The sequence below is a fragment of the Heliangelus exortis genome, chromosome 3 (genome assembly GCF_036169615.1).
Source record: "Heliangelus exortis chromosome 3, bHelExo1.hap1, whole genome shotgun sequence".
NCBI lineage: Eukaryota > Metazoa > Chordata > Aves > Apodiformes > Trochilidae > Heliangelus > Heliangelus exortis.
Genome location: NC_092424.1, coordinates 61452146 through 61477132, shown reverse-complemented (window position 1 = coordinate 61477132; position 24987 = coordinate 61452146). Strand labels below are relative to the sequence as shown.

General features: G+C 37.7%; 1 protein-coding gene across 6 annotated transcripts in view; it reads right to left on the bottom strand.

Annotated features, from left to right (window-relative positions):
• Positions 1-24987, bottom strand: part of PTPRK (protein tyrosine phosphatase receptor type K) — a 389642-nt gene that overhangs the window by 83558 nt on the left and 281097 nt on the right. For all 6 annotated transcript variants that reach the window (XM_071740971.1, XM_071740972.1, XM_071740974.1 and 3 more), the window contains exon 8: positions 7491-7793. In XM_071740971.1, coding sequence (XP_071597072.1) covers positions 7491-7793 — 303 coding nt within the window. The remainder of the gene's footprint in view (positions 1-7490; positions 7794-24987) is intronic.

The window sequence follows — 24987 nt, the reverse complement described above, 5'->3', positions numbered from 1 at the left end:
TCAATATACATGTGGGACTTTTATAAATGCTACGCATAATGAAAGTACAAATTGTCAATCTGACATTAGGCCAATTAATTTTAAACAATGTATTTGTATTAAATTATGTCAGTCACAAATAAATAGTTAATCACAAATAGTGTCACTTAAATCTTGTTCTACACTAACCTAACAGGAAACTTATATTACAGTATGTTACTTCTGGAAGAACAATGTATTAACTGACACCAACCACAATAAAAATTAATGTATATTGCTTCAGTTTTCCTGCTACAAAATGATGAAAGTGCATGTAAACAGAGTATTTTTATACTGTTGTACTTTGTGACAAAGTCATGCAGAGTATTATTATGCTATATGGTAAAGGCTACATGCACGTATATGCACAGTTAGAGTTGAAAAAATTTCTTTGTGATACTCAAAGTAAAGAGTATCAGCAACAAATTTACAGCCCTTCTTTGAACACAGATGCTTATTTTCCAGTGGTGAAAGTCAATCTCTTCTAATGTTTTAAATACTTCAAGCAATTAAAATGGCTCACCTTTCTATCTGATTTCTCTGAAGGATTTATCATAGCAACTTTATGCATTCTTAATGTTTTAAACTATGAATCAAATAGAAACAAATTTTATATAATTACCAGGAAAAAAATTATCAAAATTGCTGTTAATAATCTTTATTATAAGAGTATTTACACCAAAGGCAGTGACAAAAATGACTTATTTAGAAATTGCTCAAGTTGCACTATTTTCAGCAAAACAAGAAAATGCTATTGAGAAGAAAAATGATTGCATATTAATAATCACCTCCAGTGAGACTAACATGGCTGATGATCTTTTTGTCCTGGAGGGAGGAGCAGGGCTGGCTCAGGTATCCTGGGACCGGGGGCAACCCAGGGGGTACTGGGTCAAACACCTTGGGACTGGACAAAAGCCCACAGCCTGGCACAGGTCTGTATCACCCACCCCTCACAGGCAGGAGCAGGTTAGCACCCAGGTGTTCCAGCTGGAATTCCTGGGCACTGACTTGCTCTTGCCTGTGAGGGTCCCCTGCACTTTCCATCTTATATGAAATTACTAATGCAACAAAGAGAAACTCTTGCAATCAAGGAATTAACTAAGCTGACAGAGGCTAATCAGTCTCAGTGGCAGTACTCGCTGTAGATATTGACACAAGTATCAAGAGGAGTTAAAACCACAAGTTCTGGATGAATTCAGGGGCAGTACCTAATTTTGCGTAGATACCTAATGCAGTATTTTGTTTAAAACCTTTTTTACACCAAAATTAGGGATCTTTTCTGGGATCAGGAAACTTCTCTTTAGGTCAGAGTGGTAAAGCCTCACATACCTTACAACTTTCTAAAAACATAAAGATCAGTATTCAGAGAGTGCCTCCAGCTAGCTAGTGCATGGTTTGGGAATAAGGGGAACTGGTGGGCCCAGGTATAAGCCCTCATTCCACTGCAAACTGCTGAAAAATAGCTGCTAATTCTAGCTTATTTCTACAAAGAATATCATATACGAGATCACGTTTTCAGCTATAAAGTGTGTTATGTAGGTATCTAAAGTAAAGTAAAGAAGGAAATTGTTTCAGCCAGGATAAATAATTCTGTGCGTCAGGGCCAATTTTTCCTGAGCTATTAATATAAAACCTAGCTTGTATTTCTAGTCTCTGCAATACCTTAAAACAGCTTACTTCACTTGCTGTTTGTTCAGAGTAAGCTTAAACTAATTCTCTGCTAAAAACTTCCAATTTTTTCTTACTCACAAATCAACTTTTCTGATGCCTTTAAAAAAAAAAAAAGCACCTATGTGTCTTTCCGCAACCACTTTTTCTCTCTCATGATGATCTGCTGATAGAGAATCTTACTTACCAATTTGAAAAAAAGAACTGGGGTTATTTTCACAAGCTGAAGGACAAATCACAGAATCACAGGAAGTTAGGGGTTGGAAGGGACCTCGAAAGATCAATCTAGTCCAAACTCCCTGCCAGAGCAGGGTCACCTACAGCACAGGTCACACAGGAACATGTCCAGGCAGGTTCTGAATGTCTCCAGAGAAAGAGACTCCCTGGGCAGCCTCTTACAGTGCCCTGTCACCCTCACTGTGAACAGGTTTTTCGTTATATTTATGTGGAACCTCCTATGCTCATGCTTGTTCCCCAGTGCCCCATGTCCTATCATTGGACATAACTGAGAAGAGGCTAGCTCCATCCTCCTGGTTCTCTCCCTTTACATATTTATAAACACTGATGAGCTCAGCCCTCAGTCTCCTTTCCTCCAAGCTGAAGAGTCCCAGCTCCCTCAGCCTTTCCTCATAAGGGAGATGTTCCGCTCCCTTCATCATCTTGGTCGCTCTGTTCTGGACTCTCTCAAGCAGTTCCCAGCCCTTCTGGAACTGAGAGGCCCAGAACTGGGCACAATATTCCAGATGTGGCCTCACCAGGACAGAGCAGAGGGGGAGGAGAACCTCTCTCAACCTACTAGCCACTCTCCTTTTAATGCACCCCAGGATGCCATTGGCCTTCTTGGCCACAAGGGCACATTGCTGGCTCATGCTCATCCTTCCACCCACCAGCACGCCCAGGTCCCTTTCCCCTTTCTGCTCTCCAACAGTTCAGTCCCCAACCTATACTGGTACTTGGGGTTGTTCTTTCCCAGATGCAAGACTCTATACTTGCTCTTGCTTATAGTCTTGTGTTTAAGTTAACCCAGGCTCCTTTTATCAATGACAGTAGTTTCAGTTCACTGATGCTGAAGGCATGTAAACTCCCTTATTTCACTATATTGACACTAAATTTTACTGCTGCTCATGACATGTAGGTCACTACTTTCCCTTTTAAGTCAAGGATTGAGGTTCATACCTTTAGCACTGGCATCTACAGAGAACCTCACATTTAAATATTTATCCCTTAGTCATGGGTTTCTCTTTATTTACTATAATAATTTGCTAATTTTTTCAGAAGATTAGGATATGGATTCATGTGCTTGTCTCAGCTACATAAATTCCACATTCTTTGAGAAAATTTTATCATTTTAAGCAATTTTTGCAGCCCTCCTCTGCTGCATCGGCCATACTACCTGCTGATCTTGCTGCATTAACTTTTCTCCAAGGTGAGCTATTTTTGCACTTTTACATTTTTTTTGAGCACTTTTACAATGCTTCTACTAGAGACTTATATTTTTTCAAAGCTCCTTGAAGAATTGTTTATTTGTTTGTACCCTTTGATTGAAGCATATTTTATGCTCCACCTTTTTTTCCTTCCCCATATTTTACTAGGGTGCTAGAATAACTTGAAAAAGTACAAAGGAAAAGATGCTTCTCATAACAAATAATAAATTGAGGACATTTTTTTTGTAAGGGGAACTTTAAAAACTCACTACGATCAATCACGCAAAAATATTAAATATCAACAATTTCCATAAAATCCTCCCTCTTTTAAGTTAATGGAGGACATTTCCACTTCATACATTTAGACATTACACAAAGTATTCCACTTTTTACTTCCTTTTTGTCCTCTAAATATGACATTTCCTCCTTCCACTTCTGTTTCCCAGAGTGGTGAGCCTGCTGGAGTTTCCCCAGAAGCATGAGGAATGGTTGGACAGTTGGTGACTTAACCCCACATTATACCCCTAGGTATCTTGATCTTGTTTTTGTCCAATGAATGTATCCTTTGGCTCAGACCAAAGCTTTGGCATATCTGAAGCCCCCAAACACGTACTTTTCCTACAGCAAATTATCTTTTTCAATTAGTTGTTTGCCTGCTGTTAGGCTAACGCAGTCCCTTACTAGTTATAAAACTGCCCTTGAGCACTCTGAGCTTCTCAGTTTGCTTTCTCTGTAGCAGCTCTCTCAGAGCTAATGTCACTATTCCTGTTAATCCACTACCTTTGCATCTGTTTCCAACTAAAAATTAAGGAAGCATTTATCTGCTTTAATCCCATTCACCATCTACTGCTCTTGCAAAGGGTCCTTCAGAGTTTGCTGCATCCTTGTGAACAGGCAGCTTCAAGCACTTGTGCACGCTGCTGATTCATGCTAAATGATAAGTTCACTGCTGGCTCTTGTACTTTGTTTGAAATGCCAAACATCAGCTCTGCCTAGCATGTATGCATTCCCAGATTGTGCAAGCCTTCTTCTTTCCCTTTTATCAAATTCTTCAAACACTGCCTATCTCCTACACAAGCCAGGCAAAGCAGGGACACCCTGCTCCGTACATGGCTCAGGTAAGTGTCCTGAGAGCCAGGGCAGTCAGAAGAGCTTCCTCCCACATTGTAGTGATAGTGTGGTCTCTCCCCAAAGTGAAAGATGATGTTTCACCCACAAAACACACACAATTTTCCTTGTTTTCATCTTTTTGCACAACTTGTTTAACAGTATTGCTCAAGGGTTTAATTTTCACATGGAATAAAGCTCTTAGCAAATTATTATAATACACTTTAAAGATTAATTCCATCTACTCAAGTTAAACAGAAATACTCAAATCCACCAAGTACTCAGATCTAGCTCTACTCAGAAAGGAGGTTATTTTCAGACAGATATTCCCAGTTTTGCTTTCTTGTAGATACTGAATTACAAGCTATTAAAACTTTCTCCATTTTGCCAGCCACAGCTCCCAAGGTCTGATGCACAACTTCTGAAACTTAACCCTGGTTCTTCTACTAATTGCTTCCTGAGTTAATTTTGCTCCTGGTACTTGGTATACTGCTTGGCTGTCAATCATCACTCTGGGAGGTCTGGCCCAGCTAGCAGCCCTGCATAAATGTGTAGCTCTGTGAAAGAGAATCAGAGATCCTCACTATCTCACACCAGAGCCCCCCAGAAGTCTGAGATACTCTGCTCTTAAGGAATCCCAGAAGTTCAAATATGTGTAAAGCTCCTAGAGGAAGGAAGGAGGTGAAGTGATAGAAGAAAAGAGATGAAGGGAAAGATTAAACCAAAACATCAAATAAAGAAGAGAAACAGACAGGGAGCTGGAAGCATGAAAAAGATGGATAAAACAACAGAAGAAGAGGGTGAAATACTGAAGACAAAAGAAAACGTGGAGTGGGCACCTTTCACTTCAACAGTCTACACTGTTTTTAATTAATTTTTAATTAATTAGCAGATTCTTGTAAGGAAGAATGGCATTGGGAAGAACACTGCACTACAAGAAAGCTAACAAAGATAATTATTTGTTGTCATCTGGAGTTTTCAAAGTTTCTATTCATGAAAAGTGCAAAATAGAAGTGCACAGTTTTAGGTAATCATGTAAGCAGGAGCTATTTCTTATTAATGTTATCTGCAAAAATGTAGGAAAATACTGTGATCCCCCTATCTTCTTTCTCATAAATACATGCACTGACCACAATGCCCCCACTATGTAATTAACATTATGCTCATTCTACAAAGCCTGCAAAAAACATAACAGCAACAAGGCCACTTCTGACAACATGTGAATTTTGTGGTGCACAAACTCAATTCATCTTCCTGCAGCCCTCATCCTCTTGGTCCGAGTCCTGCTTTAGGCTGCAACCTGTTTTAAACAGTTTCAGACAGATACTTGCTCACTTGGACATCTGACAAAATTAGCAGCATCCACAGTCACCTACAGAACTCAATTTACTGTTGCTGTGAGAGCTCAAGGAGAGCTGCAGGTGTGAACACACCTTTGATCCTCTGAAAAGGCTGAAAGCCCTCCAGATTGCACATTGCTTGCACATTCTATTTTGAAATACATGACAAAATGGACATAGACTTTCAAGTCAATCAGTAACACACCATTAAAAAAAAATAAAATATCTGCATTTCACTTTTAATAGTACCATTGAGCAGAGTTTGTAAGAGGCAATTTTCAGGTCACAAGCATTATTACCAACAGTGCATCTAAATACACAGTTTACTTTAGCAAATTTTGTTCACTGGGAGAAGCTTAATGTATGCTGTGGTACTTAAGACACCAAATTTGAGTCTAAACAACTTCACTGATAGCACACTGGCAGGCTAGCTTCAGAACAAAGCCTGCCTGTGTGTATAATTTTCCAAGAATAATCCACAGCAAAACCAAAAGACAAAATATATGCACTTGACTCTACTCATGACAAGCACCACTATAGCAACCAGACACTATCTCCACACATCTGTCTAGGTAAAGGTTATCAGACACCATAACCTTTCTTGAAAACTCACATAAAGGAAGAAAAGAATGTATTGGAAATAACAATACTAATACTATTTTTTTCTTCTTTTCTTTTGTAAAGCTCAAGGAAAATAGCAACCACAAGTATCTATAATGTGAACACAGATAAAGAAATCATCATGGATTACATTTACAAAAAAAAAAGTAATGCTAAAATTTGAATTTCACAAAATATTCTAACTCTGTACTTTAAAAAAAATCTTCACGTGATGCATCTATACCTCTATAGTTCTCTTCAGTGCCTCATATTCTACCTATTTAATAAGCTGTTCTCTCTTATTTATTGAAACAGTTAACATTCCTCTTCTACTTCTTGCAAAAGTCAAAGCACATGGCAAAAAAGACTGGTTTCCAGATTCTTACTTTTACTGTTATCCATATATAAAGCTATACTCTCTCCTCTATTTTACATGCAAGCACGCTTTTTCAGTTCTATCTTATGTATTTACACTCATGTTACTCCAAGTACGTTGTTTTTTTGTAACTGAAAGCAGTTATCTTTCATTTTATTGTCAATAGTTTAATGAAATATAAATAGAAGAAAATAAATCTAAAATTGCTCTTTACTATCACATTTTAGGGAAAGATACCTAATTTCATTTTAATCTTTTTCAAACCAAGATTCATAGCCTACCCACTGAATGTCACCATTAACATCTGCACCTATTCTTTATTTGTTCCTGATTAAGGAAAGTTCAACTGTCTTGTCAATGAAACCTCACTGGGATCATTTAAAGAAGAATTATAGAATCAGAATATTTTGAGTTAGAATGGACCCATAAGGATCATCAATGCCAACTCCCAAGTGGTCAAAATAGTACTTTAATCTATTGGGTGGCTTTCAAACAGTTAACAGATACTATATACTGTAACCTTCAACACAAATTACTTCTCAAAGACATTTGTTGAAAAGTTTTAAATCTTGATTAGTGTCTTTTAGCATTGAACATGATATTTAAATATAAAATCACGGAATTAAATAGATTTTCAAATAGCACACTTACTACTGTAAAGAAACCTTCACCTAATACCACCACGTGCTTCTTGTCACCTTTTTAGCACATTTTTGAAATGACTGGAAAGCCACCTTTTTTCTTGCAAGAGACACCTTGTCTTGCACTACACAGACATTTTTGGCTATATAAGCAGGCTGACAGCTACAATACTCTTCAAGCTACTGTTTTAGGGCTAATTAATACATTTATAGAAGAGAACTCCCACCACATGTTACACATATTGTTACACACTATTTCCTTCCACCTGTTTAGAGTGGACCTGGATGTCATATCCTTAAGAGCATTTACACATACCGTCTTCATCTGTCTGGATAATGGTCTCCTCACTCTCCTTCCTCCCTTCTGGGTTGGTTAAGATCATTTTGAGGCTGACATTTGTGTAGGGAGGCAGGTGATCCACGACATGCTGGGGTGCTTTGGGGTCCATGTCCAAGCAGTCTGCTTTGCTCTCGTTGTGTCCGCAGAAGTAATGGTAGCAGATAGTGACATTGAATGTGTGGCAACGAGTGATGTTGTAACCCAGAGATTCCCAATCCACAGCAATGTGTCTGGCCTGGATCTCAGCAATCTTTAGAGTTTTCGGTGTTCTCATAGGTTCTACAAAACAAAGTGTAACAGAGAAAAATATCATTAACATTCTTCATCCTTGCACTGAACTAGAACTGGTAGATGATGCCTCCAGGCATGTGAAAGCAAAGCTGATACACAATGCACAGAGTTACTACTGGAAGTGCTACCCACAGTACAGGTACCCTGAAGGAAAAAAAAACAAAAACAACCTGCCACAGTGTCTAGGTTTTTATTTCATGCTTCTTTAGCCTCTCTTGGCAAGTTCCAAGCAGTGATTAAGACTTAGCAAAAGCAAGAACAAGAATGGTTAATTAACAGTAGTGTGGTTCCAAGCAATTAATACAGGCAGTAGTTGCAAGAAAGGTGACCAAAAGGCCACCACCCAGCTGTCACTACTGGCTTCTCATCTTGATTTTCCCATTACCTTTTTTTTTTTTTTTACCTGTGTAAATTAGATAATACATCATAGTGATAAAGAGTCAACATCCACTACACTAGAATTTATCATACCACCAAGTAATGTTGTATACTAATTACACTAATTACCTTGCTAAGCTAGCAGTTACAAAAATGATGCTGATATTAATTAATGCTTTTTATTTTTGTAACAAAACTATACATTCAAGTAAAAAGCCTCAGAAATACTACAAAAATATTTTCAGATATTCCCATTGTATCCTGCTTCTTTTAGATCCCCAAAACTTTGCCTGACCGTTGCTCTGAGCTGGCAATCTCTGACCTGCTAGCCAAGCTCAGCTGCTCTCCACATATGCATTTCCACCAGCTGAGTATATGATGCTCCCAAAGCTGTCATCAATCTTTCATTGTCTCTCTAGTGCATTCATTCCTCATGCAAAACTAACTTCTATCATTGAACTTAATTAAAATGATTACACAATGAAAATCATGACCATGACTATATATACTGGAGTTTCTCACTGGAAATATACCAAGGGAATCTTTATAACCTGCTAGTACATCCTCCTTTAGCAGAGGAAAAAAAGCCTGCTGTAGGCACAGCTTCACCCTCATGTCCTTGTTGGTCTGAGGTCAAAACAGCTGAGATTATTCAGGGAACTGAAATATAGGACTTCTCTTTCTATGCATAACAGTTTTTGTAACTTGCATTTATAAAACGAGAGTACCAACCAGGCTACCAACCAGCCAAAAGCACAGATGGTAGAATCAAATAAGGAAATGTGAATCAGTGTAATCCATTCAGCATACACTTTGCCAGACAAACTGCAAACATTTAGTTTCAAACACCAAAACAATCGAATTCTAAATATTACATAAAGATAGTCCTAGTAACATGATGAGTGTTAAGGATTAAAAATTGTGGCTATTTGTTTCCATGGTCTGTTCTTTCCTTTCTGGATTTTGAACTATTGTGTTCCCTTTGCCCTTGAGTACCAATTTATCATACATATGGCAAAAATTACAAATGAGTAAGTGGACTTCCTGGGCAGTAGCTTTGTGAACATATTGTATACTGTGACAATAGAGAGCTGAAGCTGAAAGATAGCACTGAAGGGTCCTTCAGAGATAAGATACTTGAAGAGAAACAGGAAAAAAGGGGCTTTTGTAGACTAAACAATGGCCAGTGATTTAAAAAGTAGAGACAGGTGTGAGGCAGTCATTATATTAAAAAAAAAACAACAAAACCCAACAAAACAAAACAAAAATGTAGCTACAGGTTAGATCTTCTGAAGGTGCTGGTAATAGTCACCAAAGAATCAGTATTTCCTTGGCTGCTGCAAGCACCAAGAAAAAAATCCAAACACATGTAGATGTTACAGAGGAAGAGAACAGCTACAACCTTCTCAAATAGACTGATTCTGCTGATTTGAATAATTTCCTCTTTACTCTGGAAATCCAGGTTATGCCTTCAACTACTCAAACCAGAGATGAAATTAAACCTGAATTTAAAATTAACTGGAACCTCTAAACCAAACACAACATAATACATATTGTCTGGCCATGGAAGGATGAAACCACTTATGTCTGAAGCCAACTAATTAGTAATAGAACATGCACTTAATTTTTTTCATCTTATTTCTTTTAAAAGACGACTAAAACTGCATTTACACTGTGATGTACAGCACTTTCAAAAAGAACAAAATAAAATAAAAGCTTTTTTAATCTTAAAGCAAAATACTTTTACAATTCTATGCAAATTTTGCAAATGTGTCACAGTATCAGAGGAGATACTGAAAAGCATCCTTTATCCACCTGTCAAAAAGAAAAGAATGAAAGACAGAGTGTGATCTTGCTTTTTCTCACAACTATTCCCTTTTTTTGGCAGAAATTAAACAACTTCTGCAATATTGAGATGGTAATTAAAGTCTGCAGAGTCTCTCAACAGCTTTGGTAAACTCTGCCAACTGTCCCACTGCTCCTAAAATGATGCTTTAAAACCACAATTCTACTCTCACTTCTGGGCAACTTTCATCTTTGAGATCTCTAGAGGGACAGACCAATTGTTTTAAACTACCATACCACAAAGCCTCCATCTGTACCACCTCAGTAGAAAGCAATCTTTGAATAATTATTTTTCTCAGATAAAACAGTAGCAAATTTTTGAGTAGGCTTCCCAAAAATCTAAGCATCTCATTACAAATAACTTTGTCCTTGATGGGGCAAAAAGTAACCATCTACCACTTTACCTTTTCCTCATCACCCTTTAAGGCTTGCATTTTACTGAAAAATTTTCTTAATCCTACTGGGATTTCATTTCACTTTATGCATTGTCTTCTGATCTCTGGATACTTTTTCAGTACTGTTAATCCCAGTAACTCAATTTACTTCTTGTCTACCCAGTTGCTGTTTTCTCACCTTTCCTCCTTCAGTCAAATCCAGAACTTTTATACAAAATACAGGATTTCTCACTTTTTGTTAAATTATTCATGTCAGATTGACACCCTATGCCAAAGAGGGAAGAAATAAGATGCTCCCAAAATCTCTGTTAATTGCTTAACGTATCAACTGGGGTTTCAAGTAGTAATAGCAGAAAGCACTTAATATTTTCCAAACATTAATCTTCCAATTACCCCCATGAGAGAGTTAAGTGGTTTTCTTTCTTTTCTGGGAGGAGAAAGAGACACAAAAAAGGTTAATAGCTTGTTCAAAGCTACAAGGTGATTTACCGCCGGGGCCATAAGAAAGCTGAAGGGTACCCAGCTCCTAGGTCAGCAGTGCTCTGGCCATCAGACAGCACCAGCTAGCAGCAGCAATGCAGAGATCACCTACACCTTATTAGCCTGTGCTTCAACTGAAGTGCTAACTCTATTCCTCAAGTCTAGTTATTTTTAATAGTTTTTTGCAGATTTTCTCAGAACAAGTTTGAAAAAGTGTAACAGTGCCCATACAATAAATTAGTATCTCAGCATAAGGAAAAGGGATTTGAGAAACAATAGGTTGGCTTATTAATTTGGAAAGATTTATTGATTGAGAGCTGGTACCTTGATTGAAACAGTACTTTCTTTTCCCATTAAATCTTAAATATAGGATTAAAACTGGGGAGTCACTCCATTTTTTTTCCAAGCCTTTTTCTCCAGCAGAAAATACATTTAACACTGGAGGTAGTTCCTTCTCGTGGCAGCAGAAAGTACTCCGGGCCTCTGCTATTGCAGAAATTTCAATACACTGTGACTGCATCAACCTCTTAAATGTGAACATCCTGACTTGCAGAGTCACTTCTTCCAAAAGAAATATGGCAAAAAGGCAATCTGATGGTGGTGGTGGTGGCTGGGTCGACTTTTGTATCTTCCTTAGTCCCTCTGCTGAGGGCTCCCTTCTTCAAACCCTTCCTGCCCACAGGCTGCTGCCACAACCTCCACCTCTCCTTAGGGCCAGCTTCTCTCTCTGCCCTTAGCTTTCAATGCCTGGCAATACCCAACTCCACTACCTTCCTCATCATCGTCCTCCCTTTATGTCTTGGCAAATGAATATAACCAAGATGACCCAGATCCATCATCTGACTCCACTGTTTTTACTCTCACTGAGCCACTTAAAACTAGGACAACTTCAAAAGAACAGGGGAATAAAAACAACCAAACAACAAAAACCAAAACCAAAAAACAAAAAAGAGGACATCTCTACACTTATGCAGATCACTAAGTCCTCATTCTTTATCCATAAACTGCATTAAGTAAAAGAATTACATGCACTTGACACTCACAACCATTTATGGATCAAGAAAATTTAACACAACTTTATGGGATAAAATTTAGGACAGCTTTAGTAATTCTCCACTGGTTAATAATTCAGGAATAAATGGCAAAAGAGACAGAACCTGTTGACCCCATACCACCTCTCAACTGCTGGATAATTTAATAAGATGGTCCAGATAACAGATAAAATGAAATTCAATTTCTTCAGCACTTGATAAGCAACACGTGATTCAACACATCAATATCAGAGCCTCTTTGCTGAGATTAACTTCACTTACACAGAGATGGTAGTGAAAACAAAAGCCTTCACAACTGCAGAAACAGCAAGGTAAGGGCATGTATTTACTCAGAACCTATTTTTAATAATAATACATATTATCCTGCTGCCAATCAGGAAAAACCAGATATCCTGAGTTGTGACAAAAATCCTATAAAATGAGACTAGTAAAACATGACAAGTCCTTTGCTTTTGCTGCCTTTCCTCAGGAATTGTAAATGTTAATTTCAAGGCAGTTTCATTTCCATTTACCTGGCAAGGCAGGGGGAGGGTTTAGATCTTCTGATCAGCAGAAAGAATACTCATTTATTTTCATGACATGGAAAAGTCAGACAGATTTTAAAGCACAAATATTTCAGATAAAGACAATGCTTCATGAACACCACTGTATACTATCTAATTACTGTCTGTTTATACACTTGTTTTACTTGGGGTTGGTTCAGATCCTCTTCCCTGCTTAAACTGTTTCTGGTATGGCATTGCACTGAGGAGCGGACTTCAAATTTTTGCTTTAACCACACTGACTCAAATTCGAATCAAGTTTGCGTGACCTAAGTCACCTTTATTGGTAACACAGGAGGTAAAAACCAATTGGACTTGAAGGGTGGGGCAACACATACATTTGCAGAAGACTTGAGAAAACTGTAGCGAAATGTGAGGCTTATATTAAATAAGAACTCTGACACACAAAAGTGAACGTATGACGATTGTTAAAAAAGTAGAGAACATTTTGTTCAAGTATAGTAACCCTGAAATATAAAACAAAATGTTTCTCAGAGAGGCTCCTTTAATTATCACGCTTTTACATTTTGAAACAAAAATGACAGAAAAAAAATGTTCTCACTCTTCTGCTAATATTCTCAGACTGAACAGCCACTGGAATTCCCCACACTTTTCTTTATGTGAATATGAGCCTCTCTGTCCTTTGACTCCTCGTGACCTTTCCAGGATAGGTCTGTCCTTGGCATGTGGGAAATAAAGAGAGGATTATTCTAAGATGTCACTGTGGCTCTTGTTGCTGCCTTGGTTCATATAAGGTCCCCAAAAAACAATATGTTCACAAGATGTTCACAAAATTCAAAACAATCCCAGTGTTACAATCTTACTGCTGTAAAGAATTCTTCTAAAAAGACCCCTGATAAGAGCAGGGAAGAATGGTAATAGAGAATACCACTAGAGGAAGTACAACCCAAACCAGAATAGCTGTCAAATGTGCAGTAAGAGAACAATAAACAAAGGTTCTCAGCTTTTTATGTTCCCTCACATTATAAGCTCTTATTAGCATCCTATTATTAAGTTCTGAACAAAGCCAACAAAAATCCATAGCTAAGGTGAACTGTCCTAGAATAGGCATGATGCATTCTGGAGTATCAACGATGAAAACCCTGTGTTTTAAAGATTATTTATCTATAAATTCAAAAGAATTTAGTTCAGACTAATTCCTAGTAACTCCACTATGTAACAATGTGATGGTTATACACGAGGATCCAATTTATTTAGACATCCAAAGAATGCCATGCACTTCAGCCTTACTTCCCTGAACTAGTATTTCCTTATGACAGAATATTTTTATAGTTTCTATTTAAGTCTCTTGCCTGTAACTCTGGCAAATCTTTGACTGTTTCTAAGTGGAGTTAAAGGTTAGCTTAGAGTTAAAGGCAAAAATCAATTAAAAGCGTTGACCTCAATCCTCTAACAACTGCTTAATGACAGTTCATGAGCTACTGATCTTCAGTCAGGGACTCTTTTATACCTAGTTATGTGCATTCCCAGACAAACCCACACAATCACATACTACCAACTAGATCAGTGTAGACTTTTTAAGTTGTTATTGGAGTGAATTATTATTACAGACTAACAGAGTATTCACGTTCCCTCATTTTCAGATCATACAAATCCATACATGTAGATAAATCCAGGTTGAAAAGTTTAAGTGAGGTTCATGGCTTGCTGCTTTTTTTCAAATCTTATTCTAAGTTAACAGTTTAGAGACCTGACTGTTGGCAGCCAAATCTGAAACCTCAGGCCTTCAGTACTTTAAAACTTAGAAGCATTACGAAATAATGAAAATCAAAGAAAGAAAAATCAAAGTTGACAGAACTCATACAATTTGATTTTAGCAGTCTGACAGAAAATGAAAAATTAACAGGTACATATTCCCACAATAAAAACCGAAGAGATTACTGGCCATCTATTTTCTCAGCTGTGTAACAGAGTATACAAACCAAATATGGATGCAGACACAAAAAGAACACATTTTCTGTAATTAGTATGTCCACCTATTTACCATGTGAAATATGAACCCAGATTAAATGAAACAATGGCATTTATACTGTATTAGCACTACAAATTTATTTTGTTGTAAACAAAGTTTATAATGCAATTGCATGAAAATCTATGGGGTTTTTTTCTTTTCGCTTTATCTAGTGACTGACTTATTAAGCCCTTTCTTATTGACCACACACCTCAGGGAAATGAAGAAAACATCTAAATTATTTTACAGATAATCAGTTGTACTACATTAGCTTCAGTAGCAATGAGGGGCTACTCAATGTATTTTAGGATGTATCTTTTTGGATGGAAAATACAGCTGTCTCTGCTTCAGAGGTACAGTAAAGAGATTAATATAACTGCACTACTAACAATTATTTGCCCATTCCCTCTTGATAGTATATTTACTCTGTTGCCTCCATGCATGATAAACAGTTTGTGCATCCTCAGCATGTAATCAATAGCTGTGAAGTCTTGTATTAACTCTGGAGATTAGACATCCCTTGATAATAAATCCCATTGATTTCTCCAGTTCAGCTTACTGCAGAAATTTTTTTTTTTCTTTCCTCTTTTTTTTGTTCCTCTGAGTTTAAATTAAAAGGAGATATATTCTAGGAGAGAGGGAAAGCTGGCATGACCTCTTTAAGCTGATTGCTCCAGATGAACAAAACCTATCTTTTGTTGTAAAACATGAATCAGCATGTCAACAAGCATCAGACTGAAGGAGTAAACAGAGGGAAAGCCTGACAGTAGAAGATTCCTAGGAAACCTGTCCAGGATGACAATGGTGAAGATTAACTTTGTAAAGTCAATTATAAAATTAATAGTGATGGGGAAAAAATTAACTTTTGTCTTAAATATTAGTGGCATGGATATATTAAATTTGAATGGAAGGCTCATTATCTAAACCAGTAACAATTATATTATAAAGAGTGTATTAACAGGGAACCACAGAATTTTCAGGGTTAGCAAAGACTTCTTGGATCACCGAGCCCAACTTTCAACCCAGAAAAAACCACCATGCCCACTAAAGCATGTCCTGAAGTGCCACATCCACAGATTTTTTTAATACCTCCAGGGATGGTGACTCCACCACCTCCTTGGGCAGCCTGTTCCAGTGCCTGACTACTGTTTCAGTAAATAAATTCTTCCTGATATCTGGTCGAAACCTCCCCTGGTGCAATTTCAGGCCATTTCCACTAGTTTTATTGTTACTTGGGAAAAGAGGCCAGCAACCACCTCCCTACAACCTCCCTTCAGGTAATTGTAGAAAGCAATAAATCCTCCCCCTCAGCCTCCCCTTCTCCAAATGAAACAATCTCAGTTCTCTCAGCCTCTCCTTGTATGACTTCTCTGTACCCTTCACCAGCTTGGTTGCCCTTCTCTGAACTCACCCCAGCAACTCAATGTCCTTGTAGTGAGGGGCCCAGAACTGAACAGGGTACTCGAGGTCCAGCCACACCAATGCCATGTACAGGAGAACAATCACTTTCCTTCTCCTCCTGGCTACACCATTTCTGATACAAGCCAGGATGCTGTTGGCCTTCTTGGCCACCTGGACACACTGCTGGCTCACACTCAGCCAGCTGTTAACCAGCACCCCCAGGTCCTTTTTTGCCTGACAGCTTTCCAGCAACACTTAACACAAGCCTGTAGCATTGCATGGGGTTGTTATGGGGTTGTTGTGACCGAAGTGCAGGACCCAGCACTTGGCCTTATTGAACCTGATACAACTGCCCTTGGCCCATTGACCCACCATGTCCAGGTCCCTTTACAGAGCTTTCCTACCTTCCAGCAGATCAACACTCCCACCCCAAACTAAGCCCTGGGAGACAATATTCAACGTGTATTTACACACACACGTATATACCTTTTAACCACCTTAACAGTGAACCTAACCATTAAACACTATGAAAAAAGAGCATTCACAAACATTTGAGTATAAATCACCAGTTTGCTTAGATGATACATTTTTCATTTCTCTCAAATGCAAAGTCATAAACATCTTTTTATGGTTTTGTTTACATACAATATATTTGAGAGCTTAGGATGTTTTGAATATTACGCAAAATGCTTAAGTTGGAATAGTGTGAACAAGCAAAACAAGAGTTTTCTATGGATATCATTAAAGCTTCTATTCCCTTCTCCTGTACATAAAAATTTCAGTCTTCCAAGTCAGGCAGCATACTTATCACTATATGAAATGAAGTGACCAAATGTAGGACACGCAGTCGGTATTAAATACAGAGTAAGCACAGAGGAGAGACTCAGATTGTGAACAGAGATAGAGCCATTATCACCTCTGATGACAAAGAATTGAAAACTGCAAGCAATAATGACCATACTCACTTAGAATTTTTTTATATATGCGTGTCTACATGCATATCCATACAGTTACTTTCATACCTATGTGCGTCCATGTGCACTTCCCCACATACAGATAAAACATGCATCAAAATGCATCCTCTCTCTCTGCCCCTGCCTGAACCCACCTTCCCTCAGCCCACATCCTGCAACCAGTAAAGCCTGGAATGGCAGTCTGGGTCACAGACCATGCACTTACCTTTCCAATGCTGTTTTTATATGGTAAATTCGAGTAACAGCTGTATGTCACACTTTGCTGGAGCTCCACCTCTTTCACAAAGTCAATATATACCAAGCCATACATCATACTATGTATATATCATACAGTGATATATACCTGCCACATAACACACATGATAATTGTTGGTTGAAACAAAAATTCATGAAGTAGCATAAACCCCCAAAACAACAATTATATTACCATATAATGTATCTGCTGTTTGTCTCTTGTCCTGCCAATGAATCAATTCCAGCATGTTTTTTGGTTTTTGGTTTTTTTACTCCAAATATCCAAGTTTGGGCCTTCAATTGCACAGGAATGTTTTCCTTAATCACTTAGAAATTTGTTAGGTAATTTGGCTTAATTTCCTTCATAAAAATTTAAGAACACTTACTGAAAACATAGAAAAGCTTGTTTCCTTCCTGGATGCATAAAAAATTAGCACAGGCAGGCAAAAAAGAATTAAACTGACATTAAAACCTTACAGAAAATCTGAAACCATTTTTAAAGGTACTTAGAACTCTAAAAATGGTGGGAAAGTGGCAAACAAACTATTTAATTTTCCAGTTAGATACCCAATGACTATGATTTTTTACCACCTATGAACTTCAAATAAATTTTCTTATATAATTCACTCAGCCACCTGAAAAACCTGACTAAATATAGCTACAAAACTTCTCAATTTTTCAAAAGCTAATGTCAAGTAACTATCAAAATGTAATACCTCATCCTGTGCAAGGAATCCTTTTTCTGCCTCCAGCACACCTTAGACTGTTTCTTTCCAAATATTTGATACAACAAAAATTTATATGAATTTTAAGCTACTTGATTTCTATTGAACTGTCCCTTGATGTAACTACACAGTAAAAAATGTATTATTGAGTAAACGGGCAAAACACTGTTAACAATTTGCTAATGGAACAATTGTGAACTATTAATTAGAAGATACAGTTCAAAGTTATTAATTTCCAGAGTCATGGGTTTTTTGTTTTTTTGTTATTTTCCTTTTCTTCCTGTTAAGTTATTTAAAATGTTAGTTTTCAGAAAAGAAAATCACGGTAAGGAAGGCTTTTTATGTCGACTTGCTCTGTCTGGATAGAATTCACATGGTATCAGTTATTTTTCTTAGCACCATCTGGCTATGAAGGTTTGCAAAGGCCATTTTGGGAACTGGGACCTTATCCTGCAAACCATTTGTTCCTGGAGCTGCCTTTGCTCAAAAGGAGCAGAGGTCTTTAGGTTTAGCTCACGAGCACCTCTTGTCTACTGCGAAACAGGCAAAAGGGAACACTGGCAAGCTGGGGAAGTGCTTTCTAAAATAATAGGCTGTGAAATCTATTACCCTGCTGCTTTACTTTCAGCCAGCTAGTGTTTCCTGTCTAAGCAGAAACCTGGAAAACACAAAATAACAAGGTAATTTATTTTAGAAATATTTTTCTTTTTGCAAACTTCCTCTGACTACTTTTGGTTTATCCCCTGATGCCATGACACAGAAATGCTTCTGAAAAATGATCCCAGAGTATTTTTAGTTGACAGCAAAGCTGGATGAGTGATAACAGAAGAAGGTGGCAAATCCAGCAGCTTACTGGAAGCAGCAACAGAAAAATAATTTTAGGTGTTGTTGATAGTAACTTATTCTCATTTGAAAATGAGTTTTTTTTTTCCTAAAACGTTATTAATTAGTGAGCAACTGATCTCTTTTTATACAGAACAGATGGTGTAAACCCAACAAACCTAGTTTTCATTCATATGCAAATGTACAGGGTTAGTTCTTCACTTGCAGGAGAAGCCACCACTATTTACTTTCCATTTTCTTATTCTAGATATCCATCTAGAGGTCAATGCAGTTCAAGCTGTCAGTCATATTCAATAATTAATTTTACCATGTTCTGCCTTTCAAAAAGATATTGTGCTAGCACAGTTGTCTTGGCTTCACTGTTACTGCAAAGCAACAGCCAACGTGCTACTCCAACCAGCACTACTGCAACAGTCACCCAAGAGCCTGTCAATCACGGCTGCTGAGTAAGTGGAGCATTAAATTATTTTTTTATGCCTATGTTGTACATGCTGAATCACTGTCACCATGCTATCACAACAGAATACAAATAGGAAAGATGCCAATTAGTCAAGTCAAGGACCACTGAGGCAAAAGCAGTGTTAATTTGGAAGTGCAGGCTAATTGCTGGACACCAGCATTATGTCACTTAAACCAATTTATTGCTGAGTGTAATAAATGCTTAAGAAAAAAAAGAATAACAATCCCTTCCTTCCAGCTTGTTACTGAAAGGCTTTATAATTCTCCTGAGTGTCTGGTAGGCAATTTTAGAGCTTGCTAGCTTCTCTCTCCTATAATTTTTTCTTTTTACACCTCATCTAACTGTTAACCTGTTGGAGACTGGCATAATGAGCACACATACAATCTACTACCATCTCCTCTTGTCACCACAATCAACCCACTAGCTCATAATCTTTATCTACTACCATGATAATTTGAAGTTACAAGAATCTGCTGTAGAATGTCTAGGAATATAAAATTCCTACAGGGTTGAAGACTGCTATGACTGGTAATGAAATTATTTTTACCTTGCAGTCCAAATATACCTGATTTTTGACAGCTTTTTCCACTCCCTTTTGTGTCATTCTATTAATATTTGTAGCAATTCAGACCAGCTTGTGACACCAGCCTTAATCTATATTAATCTTCATCTATATTAATCTTAATCATGTTCTTCATAACTGTCACCCTTTGCCTTCATCTGAACTTTAAAGTTATGACTGATTCACCCTGTTTGACATACAACTCTGCAGTCTACAGAATATCAGAAACATTGATTCTTATAAAAATATTTTAAACTGCAGTATTTAAATTAAATGTGCAAAAAAACGTTGAAAAGAAGAATTCAGGACTGCTCTTTGCAAACCACCTGATTCCAGAGAAGAAGAATCACTCAATCTACTGTCCTCTGCTTATTTTCCACCCCGATTTAGAGAAATTTGGCAAGGGGTAGATGTCTAAACAGAATGGGTTGACCTTATCCTGTTCAGAAACCCTCGGTTACTATAGATATGTACTAGAATTTTGTTGCTGAGTATTTTGTTTAGTTTAGAGAACTGGGTCGGATTTTTTTCTACTGGACACTATACTTAAACCCAAGGACAGAATTCAATCAACACAAGTGTTCAGTGATGCATCTAAATACAGTGCCTTTGTTTCTTAATGAAGTTGAAAGAAAAAAAAGACCAACATTTTGCATCTGAATGTATGGAGCAGGGGAGCCAACATTTTGACATCCAGACAAAATCATGTATATTGGAGTCTTGTAAAGAACTGGCTAACAACCTTACACTTTCCTGATCTGTACTGCCATTGCAAATACCAGTTATGATTAATGACATTTATGCTTTCAGTCTCCTAACTGCTACAGTTCCACGGTAGTGCAGTGCTCTTTTCAGCATTACAACAAAGTGAGTAGCCTGCATTTTCTGGTTTTGAGTGAAGGCTTTATCCCGCAATTGAAGAATGAGATATAACGTACAATTTCCACAGCTAAGCATTTAAATCAAGCCAGTTACTGAGAGGGTGAACTAGTTTGTTTAATAATGAGGTCTGACATGAGGTATTCCTGCCAGGGCAGCGGGACTGGCTTATCTAAGTGACACATAATCTGCAGGAAATGGGGCGTGTCCTCTGAAAAGAGAGAGCATAGTTTGTGTTTCAAACATAACTCCTGAATGGTTTAAGAGAATTAAGTCACCACAGTTATAGAAATTTCTAAGCAAAGAATGTAATCCATGCTCTACTTGCAGTTTGTCTGCCAAGGAATGTACTTCTCAAGAAGCTTGTCCAGTAGGCATTCATCCCAACAGGACAACTGACTGATTTTCTTCTGGAGACAAATGCTACTGCCTAGTTAAAGCAGGGTGAATGAAATGAAGTTTCTTTCATTTGCTGAGGAGTTTGATGGGTTGATTTTTTTGTTTGTTTGTTTTTAAGCTACTATCCATTTGAATTCAGATTTATTTCTTTTTAATCCTTTAATTTATTTTAAATGTCTGATTGGTTTCTTTGTTATTTCTGGCTCTGAACTCTCATTCTTGCCTAGCTATCATGACCATGACTGAGTAGCATGCTATGAAAACTGCTATCTATCTTAGAAATAACTCAATATACTCTGGGTTGTTTTAATTATTTTTATCATGATTAATAGATCCTACATCAATTTAAATTTATCTAGGATAAAATATCAGAAGAGGAGGTTGTCCCTAGACTCGCAAGATATTAATTTAAATTAAATAACCCACAAATGAAACAGCTTTGTCTTTAAAAAAAGTGGCTGGAAAGAGTTTTACACAGGCTGCTGCTTAAATGGTGGTTTAAAAACTCAATTACAAAAACTCAAAACCAGCATTTGGCATTTGAGAGGGATACATAATGATAGCAAAAGATACCAGATTATACTTGCAATAAAAAGATACCAACTTCTTGCAAAGGTAAGTGAAGTTGTAAAATTTGTTACCCTCATCTCCATTTGTGTATGAAAATCCAACAGCTTTCATTTCCTTAACATTTTTTGAAATAAGACAGGAGGATAAGAAATCATTTTAATGAGGCTGTTACAATGTAAAAACAAATGACGGAGCTGTAGCTATGATTATAATTATGACTATGCTTTGGTATTGCACAGCTGATAACATCTTAGCATTATGTGGCTTGTGCTACTGCTTGAGTTTAATTTCCTTCAGTTAATGTAGTTGGATTCCATAATATGCCTCTTTGGTGAAACCAATAGCTGAATCCAGAGGTAATTCTTTGGGGAGTTATAATTTATGGCAATTGTCTGTTCCCACCACTTTTCTCAGTAATTTGTTCCAATGATTAATAGCCCCACTGTTAAAGATAAGTTAAGTGTGCCTTACTTCTAATTTGAATGAGCCTGACCTCAGCATGAAGCTATTTAGGTTCTTACATTTTCCTCCTCTAGAGGAAAGAGGCCTTTTATACCAGGTATTGTTTTTCCCATATATACATAACTGTACATTCACCTCCCACCTTCTCTCTGATAGACTTCAATAACTGAGATCTTTAAGTCACCTACTGTAGAGCTACATCTTAAGGCATGACTCTTTCTGTGACACTTTTCTCCATTACTCCCAATTCTTCAGCAATGTGTTGAAACCACAGACACCAGACGTACATTCAGTGTATCAATATTGGTCATACTCACAAAAACACCTCTTTCCCCACAGCTATGACCACGGTTGTTTTTTTTTTCATAGCACTACACAAAGAACTATTGCTGACTACTGACCTACATCCTCTGAAATTCCTTTTGGGTTTTTGTACTATTTCTAAATAATGGATTTACTAATGTTTGTGTGTAGGTAATAAGCCACATTATCTATACTATCTAAACTTTAAACTATCAAAGGAGGGGAAAAAAGACAAAAAATAACTCCCAAATTCAAATCTCAAGGCAAATAAAACCATCTAACAAATGTATCATAAACTTACACAGTTATGGTGACTTGACCCTGGCTGGATACCTGGCACCCACTAAAGCCACTCTGTCTATCCCCTCCTCAGCTTGACAGAGGAGAGAAAACATAATGGGTTGAGATAAGAACAAGGGGAAATCATTCACCAATTACCATCATGGATAAAACAGACTTAACTTTGGGAAATTAGTTTAATTTATTGCTACTCAAATAGGAGTAGGATATACAAGACCTAAAACAAAATATTGAAATACTGTACCCCTACCTCTGTGTTCTTCCCAGACTACTTTGCTCCCAATTTTCTACTACTTGCTTCTGCCTAGTGGCACAGGAGACAGGGAACGGGTTTCTGGTCAGTCATCACACATAATCTCTACTGCTCCTTCCTCTTCAGGAGGAGAAATTCCCACACTCTTCCCTTGCTCCAGCATAGGGTCCCAACCATGGAAAACAGTTCTCCATGAACTTCTATAACATCAGTTGTCTCCCTGGGCTACAGTTCTTCACAAAGTGCTCCAGAGTGGGTCCTCCATGGGCTACAGGTGGGTCTCTGTTCCATCATTGTCTTCACCATGGAACCTCTGCTCCAGCACCTGGAGCACTACATCCCCCCCCTCCTTTTTCATTGACCTTGGTGCCTGCAGAGTTTCTGCTCTCATATATTCTCACTCTTTCTGGCTAGAGCTGCTGTTGGCTGGCAACTATCCCCCTTCTTAAATATGCTGTCACAGGTAGTGTATTTAGCATAAACATGGAGGTGCTGCTACCACTGCTGATGGGCTTGGCCAGTGGCAGGTCTATCCTGCCATGGCTCTGTCAGCCATGGGGGAAGCTTCTAGCAGCTTCTCACAGAATCCATTGCAGACCTCCCCTACCAAAACCTCCCCATGCAAACCCAATACAATAGTGAGCTATCTCACCTTTGCAGACTCTCACTTCACAGCTCAAAATGCAATTTTCAGTCAAAAGATGCAAAAGATTAAAAGTAAATTAAACAGGCTAAAGTGGAGGACAGTAAACGTTATGTGCAAACATTTTTACTAATTTACTTTGCTCATCACCCAAAATGAAGAATATGTATACATATATTTGTCTGAATTAGAATATGTTAATTATGTCATATTATCAACTGCAGAGAAAAAATAAAACAAAACCAGAAAAGAATGCCAGTGGAGTGGGAAAGAGGGCTAAGCTGCCTCCCTGCCTAAACAACAAACAAAAAAAGAAGTCATGCTTGGCTGCAAAATACAGTCATACTATTTTTTTTTAACACTAGCGTCTCACTGAAAGTCAGTGAAGCTTCCCCAAGGACAGCCTGAGTCAGAGTCAGAAGCCACACGTAAAGACACCTCTCTGAAACTTAATCCTCTTGCCCATTTAAAATGCCCCTGCAGCTTCTGGTCAGGAAAACACACCATTGGGATTGAACTGGCAGTTTTTCTTGTTTTTCTTTACTGTTTTCAAAACCAAATAACTCAAATATCCGAAAAAGCATCAACACAATTACAAAAAAAGCAGATGGGTTCCGCTAATCTCCTTTTACCACTGCATCAGACTTTTTTTGCTTCCAAAATACTACCTTCTGGCATTATCAACATAGCAGTGCTTAAAAGGCAAAAATGCATTGGAAATTTAAGAGTTACTTCTGCGGGTTTATAAAAAAGAGGATTCCTGATTGCATGATTTTCTGCCATCCTTCTGAGATACTCATGTTTGGGTATGGATTTAGCTATAAGAATGAGCCTTGTGTCTTTTCAGATTTAGGCTAAGCCTGAAGGCACAGCACAGTTTGTTGACACCAGTACCCCAGAAGAACCTGATGAATTTTTTCATAAACTCCAAGCTCTACAGAAAAGCTTAAGCAATAATTACAGCAAGGCAAGCATTTATACATCATCTGGATAAAACCCAAAAAAGTCTCCAATCAGAAAATGATTTTACAAGAGCCTTGGTCTGTCACAAAACAAGAACCACTCAGGACTGCCTGAGTCACTCAGCTTGCCTGGGTCTCCAGCAGACTCTTTTCTTCCCATTCTTTTTCCCCCTGACTGACCTGACTCCCTCTATTCCCACACTCCAAAAATGCTCCAGGTTAAAGGCTCAAGTGTGCTGGATTCTCATGCCACAAATGAAAAAAGCTCTTGATTTGATCTAACAATGTCATCAGAAACTCCAAGTATAGATACAGTAATTCGAGATTTTTTGCCCACACTGAGGCAAAAATCCAAGCTATTTTGCATTTTATTCCTTGCAAGCACAATATACAGAACTGAGGCACTCAATGTGACCATAAAAATGTCAAAAAATGTGTTTATAGTAATCACAAAATGTGTTTATAGTCTTCACAAAAAAAAAGAAAAAGCATTTTAAGGATCAGGATTGATACACTTCAGACTCTGCCTCTCTTTCCACAGTTGCCAA